At 36.4% G+C, this 12844-nt stretch overlaps 1 protein-coding gene across 8 annotated transcripts in view; it reads right to left on the bottom strand.

Moving 5' to 3' along the window:
* The window catches only part of PCDH11X (protocadherin 11 X-linked), a 727311-nt gene that overhangs the window by 198533 nt on the left and 515934 nt on the right, over window positions 1–12844 (bottom strand). For all 8 annotated transcript variants that reach the window (XM_062183503.1, XM_062183507.1, XM_062183504.1 and 5 more), the window contains one exon: window positions 8778–8976. In XM_062183503.1, the coding sequence (XP_062039487.1) occupies window positions 8778–8976 (199 nt within the window). The remainder of the gene's footprint in view (window positions 1–8777; window positions 8977–12844) is intronic.

Raw genomic sequence — 12844 nt, 5'->3', positions numbered from 1 at the left:
CAACATTTCCCTTGGGCAATGATCACTATTCAAATTTTATACTCGTCTACTCTCAATGAGTTGCTTCATTTAAATTGCAAAAGGTAGCTGCTTACCAACATTAGAGAGTCTTCTATTTTGGAACATGACAAACATCAAATCTCAGTTTAGGACATTATTGCTTAAAAAGGCTAAATCTCAGTTCTGTCATTTGCATAATGAAGAGGCTGGACTAGATGGCAGTCAAGGTCCCTTAGAGCTCTAAACATTCAAAGAAAATTGAAAAGACAACACACACACATGCACATTTCAGATTTTTAATAGTTGCAAGATTATGACCCTAGAAGGGAAATTCCAGATGAATGCAAACCCTGTATTTTGTAGCTAAGGAAAAGGAAACACAGTGAGGTTAAAAGATCTATCCAAGGTCATAGAGCAAGTTAATTGCAAAGTGTGGATTAGAAACCTATAAAAAAATGATGCTGGCCTAAAAGAAATTATCTGCCATGAATGTGGGGAAAGGAGTTTTAATGCTGATTTAAAAATGAAATATTATAATAAAATTATTAGTGCAAATAGAAATTCTTTTAAAGAAAGTTTAAATAGATACTCAAAAGATAACATTTAAAATCACCATCTTCCTCATAGCTTTTGAGGTGTGTAAAAAGTATGAGTAGAATTTTTAAGAAAAAAACTTCTAATGACTAATTTCATATATACTCATTAGAACTTTTTAATGGAACCTAAAAATTTTTCTAATATAAGATTGATAAAAATAAACTGTCAGAAAAGTTCATGTGCCCAGTGGAACTGGGACATTAAAAAGATTATTAATTAAAACAGGAAAAAAATTGGCTCAGCAAACACTGCCACTTCTATTCTCTATTGGGAATCTTCAGCATTCAATAAAGATGTAAAACAACAAATCACAGAAATCCTGGCAAGACAGATTGTCCATAGTTATTCATTATTTAATGAATTCCTTGATATATTCACTAGTTGTTAAGTGTTCTGTTGATGCAAGCAATTATGAAAATTGCAAGTTATTGCACAATGTAAAAGTGTCATGAAGATTAAAAATGCATTGCTACCATGTTCCTCTTTCATTAAAATTTATAAATTATTTTAAAATAAGTACTTGTTTTGTGGATAACACTATTGAATATTACAAGTCATCCAAAACTTGCATCTTGCCTGATTACACTGACTTTCAAAGAACTACAACAAGGAACAAATGGCAAATAATCTCCTATACTCAAAGAAAAGTGAGGAGTGAAAGTAAGATAAAAGAAGCAGAAAAAAGACAGAAGAAGGTCATAAAATGAATTGCCTCATGGCTCATAAATAATAGAAACATAAATGTCAAATGAACTTTATTATATGGTATAGGTAGCCTAATAAAAATTTAGAAGCAAAGGAAGGCTTATTGTGAAGAGAAGGCCACCTATTCTGTCACTGAAGGTGGTTATTCAAGCTTACTGACATTCTAGACCTTATGGCATTGGCTTTCAATTGGCAGCTTGTGCCAAGTTCCCAGTGCCTGTCATTTTCAAACAGAAAAGACAAGATAAGAAATTGCTTTACTTAGAGTGGTCTGCTTTTGAGTGATAAACCTCTATCTAATCCATATTAGATTCAAGATACTAAAGATACACTCATTTTAGAAGCTGTCACCCAAATGGAATCCTGTAAACGTCTTCAAGTTTCAAACTTTAAAGATATACTTCTCATCTTGATCCATGACCTTTGTGAGCTTTTTTTCAGATTATCTCTAGTATAAATCCTTCATTGCCTTCACAAAGCCTAGATACTTCAAATTAGATGCCATTTTTCAATTGGTCTGCATTGTGATTACATTTCCCACATAGGAAAGCTGGATATGATAGGATAGTATAATAAAATTTGTTTCACACATTTTCTTGTTGTGATGTATTTCCAAACTTTCATAAGCTTGAGTAGAGAAAGATTGACTTTTTGAAGGCATAACAGTTTATGTGATAAAATTAACACAATCCACAGGGCATCTGCCACTGGATCTCTGTTTACATCTGCTTAAGTCTGTTTCTTATATAGACTACTATCACTAGCAAGTGTCCCTTATTCTCTCTCAAGCAATGGCAGGTAGTTGAACTCTTGAGTGGAGCCATTATTTCTAATCTATTAACACCTGTTATGGTCTGTTTATATACAGATATTTCTCTATTATTTATATAACAACAAAGACTAAAATAACCTGGTAGTCATAAACAGTATGAATGACTGCAATGATTTCCCTTTAAAAAAGAATACAGTGACATTGATCTTATTGTTGCCTTAAAAATATCACTCCATATGAAGGAAAGATTTTTTTTTATTTAAGTAGAAGCATAACACTATATATAATTTTCTGTTGGCCAAGAAATAAAATATAGCAAGCATTCATCCTCCACCTCCAGAACCCAGGAACGTTGTGTTCAGGTCCTTTAAACCAAATAACTGATATCACTGATAATAGCATCACATCTCAAAAATACGAATGGATGGGGCCGGCACTGTGGCATAGCAGGTAAAGCAGCCATCTCCAGTGCCGGCATCCCATATGGGCACCAGTTCAAGTCCTGGCTGCTCCTCTTCTGAACCAGCTCTCTGCTATGGCCTGGGAAAGCAGTAGAAGATGGCCCCAGTCCTTGGGCCCCTGCAGTAGCATGGGAGACCTGGAAGAAGCTCCTGGCTCCTGGTTTTGGATCGGCACAACTCTGTCCATTGCAGCTAACTGGGGAGTGAACCAGTGGATGGAAGATATTTCTCTCTCTCTCTCCCTCTCTCCCTTTCTCTGCCTCACCTTCTCTCTGTGTGTAACTTTGACTTTCAAATAGATAAATAAATCTTTTTTTAAAAAATGGATGTATTAAATTTTCAAGATATATGATTTCAGATTTGCTGAGCTGATTTTTAAAAAATTATTTGTTTATTTATTTTGAAAGTGTTGCAGAGAGAGGAGAGAGAGAGAGAGAGAGATCTTTCATCTTCTGAATCACTCCCCAGATGGCCACAAAGGCAAGTGCAGGGCCAGACCAAAGCCAGGAGCCAGGACCTTCCTCTGTATCTCCCATGTGGGCCACAGGAATCCAAACATTTGAGCCATCTTCTGCTGCTTTCCTAGATGCATTAGCAGGGAGCTGGATGGGCAATAGAGAAGCCAGGACTTGAACTGGCACCCATATGCACTGCTGGCATCTCAAGCAGTGGCTTAACCTCCTACATTATGACAGCCCTAAGCTGATATAAATTATTTTACAACCATTCTCCTTATGAACTGTCACTATTATATAGGCTAACAACTAACACAGTTCTAGTAAGCAATCTTTAAAATACAGATGACCCCTCAACTTATGATGGGGTTAGGTCCCAATAAATCCATCGTGAATCAGAAGTATCTTAAGTCCAAAATACATTGACAACTCACTGAACATCCTAGCTTAGCGACACAGGACACAGAATGGCATCATTTTTTTTATACCTGGTGATCTCGTGACTGACTAGGAACTCAGCTGCGTTCAATGCTCAGCATCTCAAGAAATTAGTCCTGTATATTGCTAGCCTAGAAAAACATCAAAATTTGAAACACAGTTTTTAAAATACTGTTGCTTCATGACATTGTAAAGTTGAAAACTGCTAAGTCAAACTATCTTAAGTCAAGGACCTTCTGCATGTAGCCAGCAGAGACAGAATGCTTTGGCTCAAGAATCAATTTTTCAAAAAAAAAATAAAAAGCCTAGTGATGTGGGAGATGGAGAGAGAGAGAGTCTTCCATCCACTGATTCACTCCTCAAATGGCTGCAACAGCTGGGTCTGAGCCAGGCTGAAGCCAGGAGTGAGGAATCCCATCTGGCAGGAGCAGAAGTATTTGGACCATCATTCAGTGTCTTCCAGGCACATTATCAGGAAGCTGCATTGAAAACAGAGCAGCTTGGACATGAACAAGTGCTTCAATATGGGATGTCGAGAGTCTCAACCCAGTGCACCAAAATGCCGACCCCTGGACACTTAACTTTTAAAAACAGTAAAATTTCTCTTTTTTGAATTGAATTTATTTCCTAGTTGTTTATATAACAGTATTAGCAAAATGATTGCATTTGCTTTTCTTTTTATTTTAATACATGAGTTTGTGAATGGCTTCCCTCAAAAATGCATTCTAAAGATATATTAGGCGGTCTATGGAGTAAAATTTTCCAGGGTAGACAGCAGCAAGCAAAAACAACTTATTAACAGTTATATAATTAACATTTCCTAGACTTTGGATTTTAAAGTTTTTCTATGATATCAAAATCCCCTGGGGTATTGTTACTGTTCTCGTAAATACACTCATCTATACCTCTTTTTCCAACTAACTGAATCATTTTTCCTTGAATTCTTTAGATGGATGATTAGCACAATCACTACTCTTTCTATAGTATTTAGTACATCAGAATGTACATGTAAAAATATTTGCATAGTTTTACTTTGCTTTTAGATAACTGATGTTCATAACTATGAAAGGATAAGTATTGGGAGGCTGGCACTGTGGTGCAGTAGGTTAAAGCCCTGGCCTGAAGCACAGGCATCCCATATGGCTGCCGGTTCTAGTCCTGGCTGCTCCTCTTCCCATCCAGCTCTCTGCTGTGGCCTGGGAAAGCAATGGAGGATGGCCCAAGTCCTTGGGCCCCTGCACCCACATGGGAGACCTGGAAGAAGCTCCTGGCTCCTGGCTTCAGATCGGCGTAGCTCTGGCCATTGCGGCCATCTGGGAAGTGAACAAGCAGATGAAAGACCTATCTCTCTGTCTCTACCTCTCTGCAACTCTTTCAAATAAATAAAATAAATTTAAAAAAAGAAAGAAAAGCTAAGTATTAATGATCTGTTATTAGGTAATTCTTTAAAGTGCCCTAGTTTTTTAAAAATTTTACCAATTGTCTACTTTCAGAATTAGTTGTTCAACTAATGAAAAGTTCAAGCAATAATTACCCTAGTGTTACTCATGTCAAAAGTCTTAGTAGACCAAGAAATTTTGGCATTTCTTTGAGTAGCACTCTAGTCCATCAAATTATTCTTTCACTTTTTAAACCAACTATTTATGGTACTGGTAGAGGATCAATCAAAGTGTGTTGCTAGAGAAAGATTAATTACATCCTTTTTTGTGGGTTAATTGGTAAAGTGTTAGAATGTTAAGCAAACTTGATCTAGTGAAAGAAAAATGAATGTCACACAGATGTGCTAACCTGAGATATACTCTAGAAGATTTATCATTTTTAAGTTAGTGACAAAATGCATTCCTCTTTATTCTAAATTCAAAACTTCTTTAGTCCTAAATGCTTTTGGAACTCTCTAGATTATTTCTTTTGTATCACAGAAATAAGTATTGTATAAGAGGAAATAAAAGAAAAATATTAGCAAATACTTTTTGATAAAATTTTACACATCAATATTTTGTCAATTTAAGCTCAAATACTAGGCACTAGACCAGCTAAGACATTTTTAGATCAAGCAACTTTATGTAGGAAATGATGATATATAATGAATAGGTTTCTAAAAATGCAGATGACATAACTTTTGCAGTTGAAGAAAATTAAAACATTGGTTAAACTAAGCCCCTTTCCCTTCATTTTAGAATTTAGAATTCAAAGAATTCTCTTTGCAAGTGAATTGATTTATGGGTGGTAAACTGAAAACTGATTTGGTTCTCTATAGAAACATTTTATATATCTGAAATACACTGTTACCCTAGGAAACATTGAGTGGTATTAACTGACCTTCATACCAAAGGCTAAAAGTAAGGAGATTGCAACTGAGAAATATAAAAATTCACACAGCTTTCAAATGGAATAAGACAGGATATTTTAATAAATATGTCTACTGAAAAAAAATAATTGGATTGAGTTTGCTTGTTTCTTCTTTATCTTAAAAAGGAAAGTTAATATTCCTGGTAAAAGACTTAAGAGAATAGACTGCATAATTTCTTCATATAATCAGCAGATTTTTATCAACCAGGGAACTATATTTTTAAAAGAGTATTAATAAATCCTTCTGGCAAATTTTGAGGAAAATCTTATTCATAAAAGTTGTATTTCTATCTTTTTGTGAACTTACAAGGGATTTTCAGAACCATGTGCTATTTTGGGCAATTCATTAGCAGGAAAGAAAGCAGATTGAGGATGTAATACATTTCAAAATAAGAGATGGGAGCTGCATAAATTACTTCCATTGCTTAAGGACAGCACTTACTTCCTCTAGCAGTTTGCATTCCTACTCATGGTGCTATTGACTAACACGGCACAGTTTATTGGCATCTGCTCCATATCACAAAACCCATTACTTTGTACTATTTCAGAGCTATAGACTTTGTTTTTGAAGAATCAAAGCACCTTGATGGTTTAGCCTAAAGAGATTACCTTGCTATGGTGAATGCTATATCAGTCATTTTTTCCCCTCTTTAATCAACAAACACACACACGCACACACACTCACACACGCGTTGTCCTAAATCTCACCGGTATGCCATATTAAGATAAAAGAACTTCATTTCAAGTGAAATATTTAGCTTCTTGCAAAAATTATCTTGGAACATGGGTTAAAGTTAGGCTTCAGGTTTAGTAGCAGAGCAGATTTTAGCGTTATATATAGTTAAAATGACAGAAGCACTGATCTGACAATATTGTTAGACTTGTGCAGAAATGAACAATAACAGTTAGTTATCTCTAAATTTTGCATACATTTATTAAAACATCAACTAGCAAGAATGTGTTATCTGCCTTACTATATTTATTTCCCACAACTATCCCAGTTTTAAAAGAAAATCTATTTAGCAAAAATCTTGTTAACAAGGAATTTGCAATTGCTTCATCCTGTAGTAGAATTATGAAGAAAATATATAATAATCAAAATAATAGTGTTAGTATGATTATGAGAGAAATACTTAGTCCCTAGTATAAGCAAGCTTAAAAAAAGGCCTTAAATATGTCACCTAATATTCTGTGCTAGCATTTATATCTATAAATATACATAAAATCAGTTCTTGTAAAGAATGTTGCATTTGAATATTTCTTTAACAGTACTTATTACTACATATAATTGAGATCAATATTGCTCTAGTTAACTGTTTTATAATTTCTAACATGTGCAATTCTTCTGTTATTGTCAGTTATGGCCCATCTTAGTCTCACTCAGCTTGGAAGTTTGCTTCAAGGATAGATTCAAGCTGTAGATACTTACTCTGAGACCATTCTTTTAACTATTGCTGTGCAATCCTCTATACAAGGAACTTAGTGACTGACTCATACCATATGTAAATTAATCAATTATTTCTAGTTAATAAGAATGAGGCTTACATAATTTCTATATTCTTATCCATGTAGGCGTGTGATAGGCCTACAATTAAAATGATAGGTTAGAAGAGAAAAGATTAAGGAAATCTTTATTAATTGTATTTATGTTACTTATGACAATTTTCTTATTAGAAGTTGGCTTTGATTTCATTATAATACTGAATATAATCACAATTATGTATTTATACCAGAAAACATAAAGCAGTGTTGTACAAAGTAAATGAAAGGTAGATTAGTGATGCATGTTATACAAGAATTTGTAATCCTTGCAATGAATGTTCATCATTCATTGTAAGTATAAAACTGAACATGAAAATAGCAGATGTTTAGGATTTTCTGAATTCAGTCATTTAAAATCTCTAACATTTTTATATTGAAACCACCCTTTTATATCAAGTGTCTACACTTGTAGACAATAAAAAGGTTGATGTTATATTGTCATCGGCATTGTGTGACTATAGATTACATCTTTGTATTTAACCAACCCATTTCTGTCATGATTTGAAATTTTAAAAACAGAGAACTAAAACATTATGGGGAGGCCATTATGTTCTAAAGTCTAGGTGCTACATTTAAACTATGTATCCAGACACTCATTATACTCAAAATAACCTTTAAAATTTTCTAGTTTATACTATGTTTATGCTTGTTATTTGTCCCAGATTTTAAAGATATATTTGTTTGTCCCTGTGACTCTTTTCTATCACATATCTATGGTAGTATCTTTTGTACCTACACAATTTTATGTATTTAGCTTCCTGGAATTTGGGGAATCTTCTAAGATACATATATCTTATCTAATTTCATATTTATCAAAATTATATGGAACTGAGGATACTTGCTCAATATTCAGTATAATGAATTAAATAAAACTTGCTAATATCAAACTCATGACACTTTTTTAAAGGCTTCAACATCTTTGGAATTTGCAAAAGGAGTTTTGTGCCTTCTATGAAGTGACTAAATTTAATTTCTTTGTAAACAGTAATATGGCACGGGTACATGATTTCTGAAGATTATTAAAAATCTCAGACCAACTCTCCTGTATTAGAGTCAGGAATTGTCAAAAGTTGTTATCTCTAATAAAAATAAAACCTAGAAAACAATCTATACAAATTAAAAAATAATTTATACCTATACAAATAAATGAATAAAATAAAATGACTAATCACTCACAAAGACACACATAAATCAACAAAAAAATCCTACCTATGTCTAAACAAAGTGACTACTAAATTCTATAATAAGCATCTTTTAGATGAGCTATGCTTACACATTTCAAATATTATCAACTGCTAAATGTATGCAATCCACCCAATTCTGTATGTTTGTCTTTTACGAATGTGCTACTATTCACAGTAACATAATGAACAGGACTGTGTTATTGTAGCTACAATAATGTGAGTTGCATAGGCAGTAAACCAATTCATGCTAAGTGATTAGGAGGGTGTCACTTACTAGATTCAGGATCAGAGTTCCCATCCCCTTCAGTGCGGTTGTTGGGTGTGGCGTGATCGAAGTATTCCTCCTGAGGATAGCCCAGAGGCAGGGCATGGGATGTGCTGGGAAGGCTGCTTGCATCATGGTCGCCCAGTCCTCCATCACTGCTGCTTTCCTGAGAGCCTTCTGGTAGGTGAAATGTGACACGTCGCTGAGACTGAAAGGAAGAAAGAAAATTACAGGATTTCAACTATGATCTGAGTAATTACCTAATGCGTCCAATTTAGTAAATGTGTTATTTCAACTATCTAGTGGAGCCACATTAACATTATCTTGAGTTGTGAACAATTCCAGGCCTTTGTAAACAGCCAGTTCTGTGTTCAAAACTGCTTCATCTAGCAACAGAGTTGATTCCATTATGTTTCTAAACATGGAACATCCAGATACAGAATAAAAGTCAACTTGTTCTTGTTCTTTAAAAAAAAAAGATTAATTTATTTGTTTGAAAGGCAGAGTTACAGAGAGGCAGAGGCAGAGAGAGAGAGTCTTCCATCTACTGGTTCACTCCCCAGATGGCCGCAATGGCCGGAGCTGGCCCCATCCAAAGCCAGGAACCAGGAGCTTCTTCCAGGTCTCCAATGCGGATGCAGGGGCCCAAGGACTTGGGCCATCTTCTGCTGTTTTCCCAGGCCATAGCAGAGAGCTGGATCAGAAGTGGAGCAGCCGGGACTCAAACCAGCACCCATATGGAATGTCAGCACTTCAGGCGGCAGCTATACCTGCTGTGCCACAGTGCTGGCCCCTCAACTTGTTCTAAAGCAAGATGCTGACAGCCTCTCTAGAATTTGAGCACACTGGAAATTCTGATAATCATTTTAACTGATTTATATAGCTATTGTTTCACAATGATTCATTTTTTGAGTAATAAGCATCTATAAATATAACAAAAACTTATTGGTTTATAAATGATTCAGGTGGGTTGAAAGAATGAATATCAATAATGTAACTGATCAAGTAGGTTTAGGAAATTAAAAGCGCAAGTTGGGCCTTCGCTGTGGTATAGTAGGCTAAGCCTCCACCTGTGGCACCAGCATCCCACATGGCCGCCAGTTCCTGTCCTGGCTGCTCCTCTTTCAATCCAGCTCCCTGCTAATGCACCTGGGAAAGCAATGGAAGATGGTCCAAGTGCTTGCGCCCTAGCACCTACATGGGATACCCAGAAGAAACTCCTGGCTCCTGGCTTAGGTTCGGCCCAGCTCTGGCTGTTTCGGCCACTTGGGAAGTGAACCAGATGGAAGACTTTTTTTCTCTGTCTCTCCTTCTCTCTGTAACTTTAATTCTCAAATAAGTAAATAAAACTTTTTTAAAAAAGAGAGAGAGAAGATAGCTTAATTGTAACTTTAATTAGGACCTCTGGCCATTAAAAAAAGTGCAAGTCAACTTTTAGAAGAATCTTAGGCAAAAGATTTTATATTGGAATTAATTTAAATTGGTTGCACTCTGAAAATACAAAAATAGTTACATGCTATGGATAACACTTGATGGTAATTATAAAAACAAACTATAGGTGCACCCCACAAATATGTACAATTATTATGTGTCAATTAAAAATTTAAAATATATTTAAAAGAACAAGCCACAAGTATCACAATAAATGGTGTTTGTAGTGGAATATACAAAATATATACAAGTCAAAATATAAAGATGAAGCATTGAGTTTGCAAAACAAATCCATGACACACAGCAAAGTCAGTATCTCCACTAAATGCAATAATATTTTTGTTTACAGCATTGTTATATGTTCCTAGTCTCCAAAAATAGCTTCCCCAATGGACTTCATCTCTTGGTATTCAGGCCTTTAATTAACTGATGATTGCATTGGATCTGGGCAAATCCTGTGTAATCAAATCAGGCAGCTTCTGCCTTGCTGACTCTGGGGAAAACAAGCTATACAGAAAGGAGTCTTACTACTGGGAGATGGCATACTGTGAAGAATCTTGAGCTAGCCTTGTGGAAAAACTGAAGAAAAAGAGAGGGCAATGCCTGGAGTTCCTACTGTTGCAGCCACTCCAGTTCAGGAGCCAGATATGTATGTAAAGAATCATTATGGGTATTTCAACTTACGGCTTCATTGGCATTATCCCAGCCACCTCCAGACATGTGAGCAACCCTAATGGAGGCATCAGTCATTGTTAAACAGAGATGGCTACTGTTTTAGTGCATTACTCAAATTCTTGAACTAAAAAATGAGAAAAAAAATTGGTTTTATATTTCCAAACATTAGGGATGGTTCACTGGGTAACGATAGATGAGTCAAGACTCTAAACTACTGGCAGCAAAAAAGATGCAAATTAGCGATAATCATTTAAAAGATCCATATAGGGGCTGGCATTGTGGCGAGGCAGGTAAAATCACCACCTGCAACACCAACATCCTATATGGGCACTACAATGTACCTTCAAGAATTTAAATCATTGCTCAGGGAAGTTATGTAATTAAAATATCTTATTCTCATGATGGGGCATGATTACCTCATCAGTTACTCTCTGTCAGTCTTTGTATCTTGAATCCATGGTAAAAAGAGTAAGAAAAATTTTAGGTCATCTTCTGATATTTCCATTATACAGACATAATCAGAATAAATACTTCACTGATCCCTGAATTTCCACTCATAGATCAAACAACCATTAAATCATGTGAGAAGACTTTGAAACACATAGATTACTAGCCTGTCAAATCACACTATTATTAGAAATAAAGCTATGTACTAGAGGGCCACTGGAACAAGCATAAACTTACATGAAAGTTTAGAAAAAGTTTAACTATTTAGGGTTTAGAGTTTAAAGGTACTAAATAAGGCATTGCATTCTTGCATTCTTTTTTTTTTATTTGTTTGAAAGGCACAGTGACAGAGACTGAGGGAGAGAGAGAGAGAGAGAGAGAGAGATCTTCCATACATTAGTTTACCTTCTAAATGGATGCAATTGCCAGGGATGGGCCGTGTCAAGCCAGGGGCCTGGAACTCCATCTGTGTCACCCACTACCACATGGGTGGCAGGAACCCAATTACTTGGCCCATCATCCACTGCTTTTCCAGGCACATCAGCAGGAAGCTGGATTGGAAACAGAGCAGCCAGGACTCAAACCAGCACCCCAATATGGGATGCTGGCATTGCAAACTAAGGCTTAACCCACTGCACCTAATGCTGGCTCTCATCTGCACAGTTTTATTATGATGCAGGCAGTGTGTTTGCTTCCATATTGTCTATGTCTGCTTTTACACTATAATTTCAGGAATCAGTAAGGAGACACAGATAATATCATCTGGCTCACAAAGCCTAAAATATGAGGCCGCTGCTATGACGTAGTGGGTAAAGCCGCCGCCTGCAGTGCCGGCATCCCATATGGGCGCCGGTTTGCGTCCCAACTGCTCCACTTCCGATCCAGCTCTCTGCTATGACCTGGGAAAGCAGTAGAAGATGGCCCAATCCTTGGGCCCCTACACCCATATGGGAGACCCGTAAGAAGCTCTTGGCTCCTGGCTTTGGATCATCATAGCTCCGACTGTTGCAGCCATCTGAGGAGTGAACCAGCAGATGGAAGACCTCTCGCTCTGTCTCTGCCTCTCCTTTCTCTGTGTAACTCTGTATAACTTTCAAGTAAATAATAAATAAATCTTTAAAAAAAGCCTAAAATATTTACTATCTGTTCTTTTACAGAAAAAAATTACTTACTGATAGATTAGATAATTCTAAGGTTTTAGAAAATGATTAATTTATCATCCTCAAAATTGTGGACAGACATTTATGCATTTAAAAAAAGGTTGGGGCTGGTGCTGTGGCATAGTGGACTAAGCTGCCACCTGCAGTGCTGGATTTCCATATAGGCACCGGTTCTGTCCCGGCTGCTCCATTTCCAATCCAGCTCTTTGCTATGACCTGGGAACCCAGTAGAAGATGGCCCAAGTGCTTGGGCCCCTGCACTTCTTCCGGGTCTCCCCGGAAGAAGCTCCTGGCTCCTGTCTTTGGATCGGCACAGCTCCGGCTGTTGCGGCCAACTGGGGAGTGAACCAGTGGATGGAAGAC

The sequence above is a fragment of the Lepus europaeus genome, chromosome X, assembly GCF_033115175.1.
Source record: "Lepus europaeus isolate LE1 chromosome X, mLepTim1.pri, whole genome shotgun sequence".
Classification (NCBI taxonomy): domain Eukaryota; kingdom Metazoa; phylum Chordata; class Mammalia; order Lagomorpha; family Leporidae; genus Lepus; species Lepus europaeus.
Note: the sequence above shows the minus strand (reverse complement) of the source record. Positions and strands in the feature narration are given on the sequence as shown.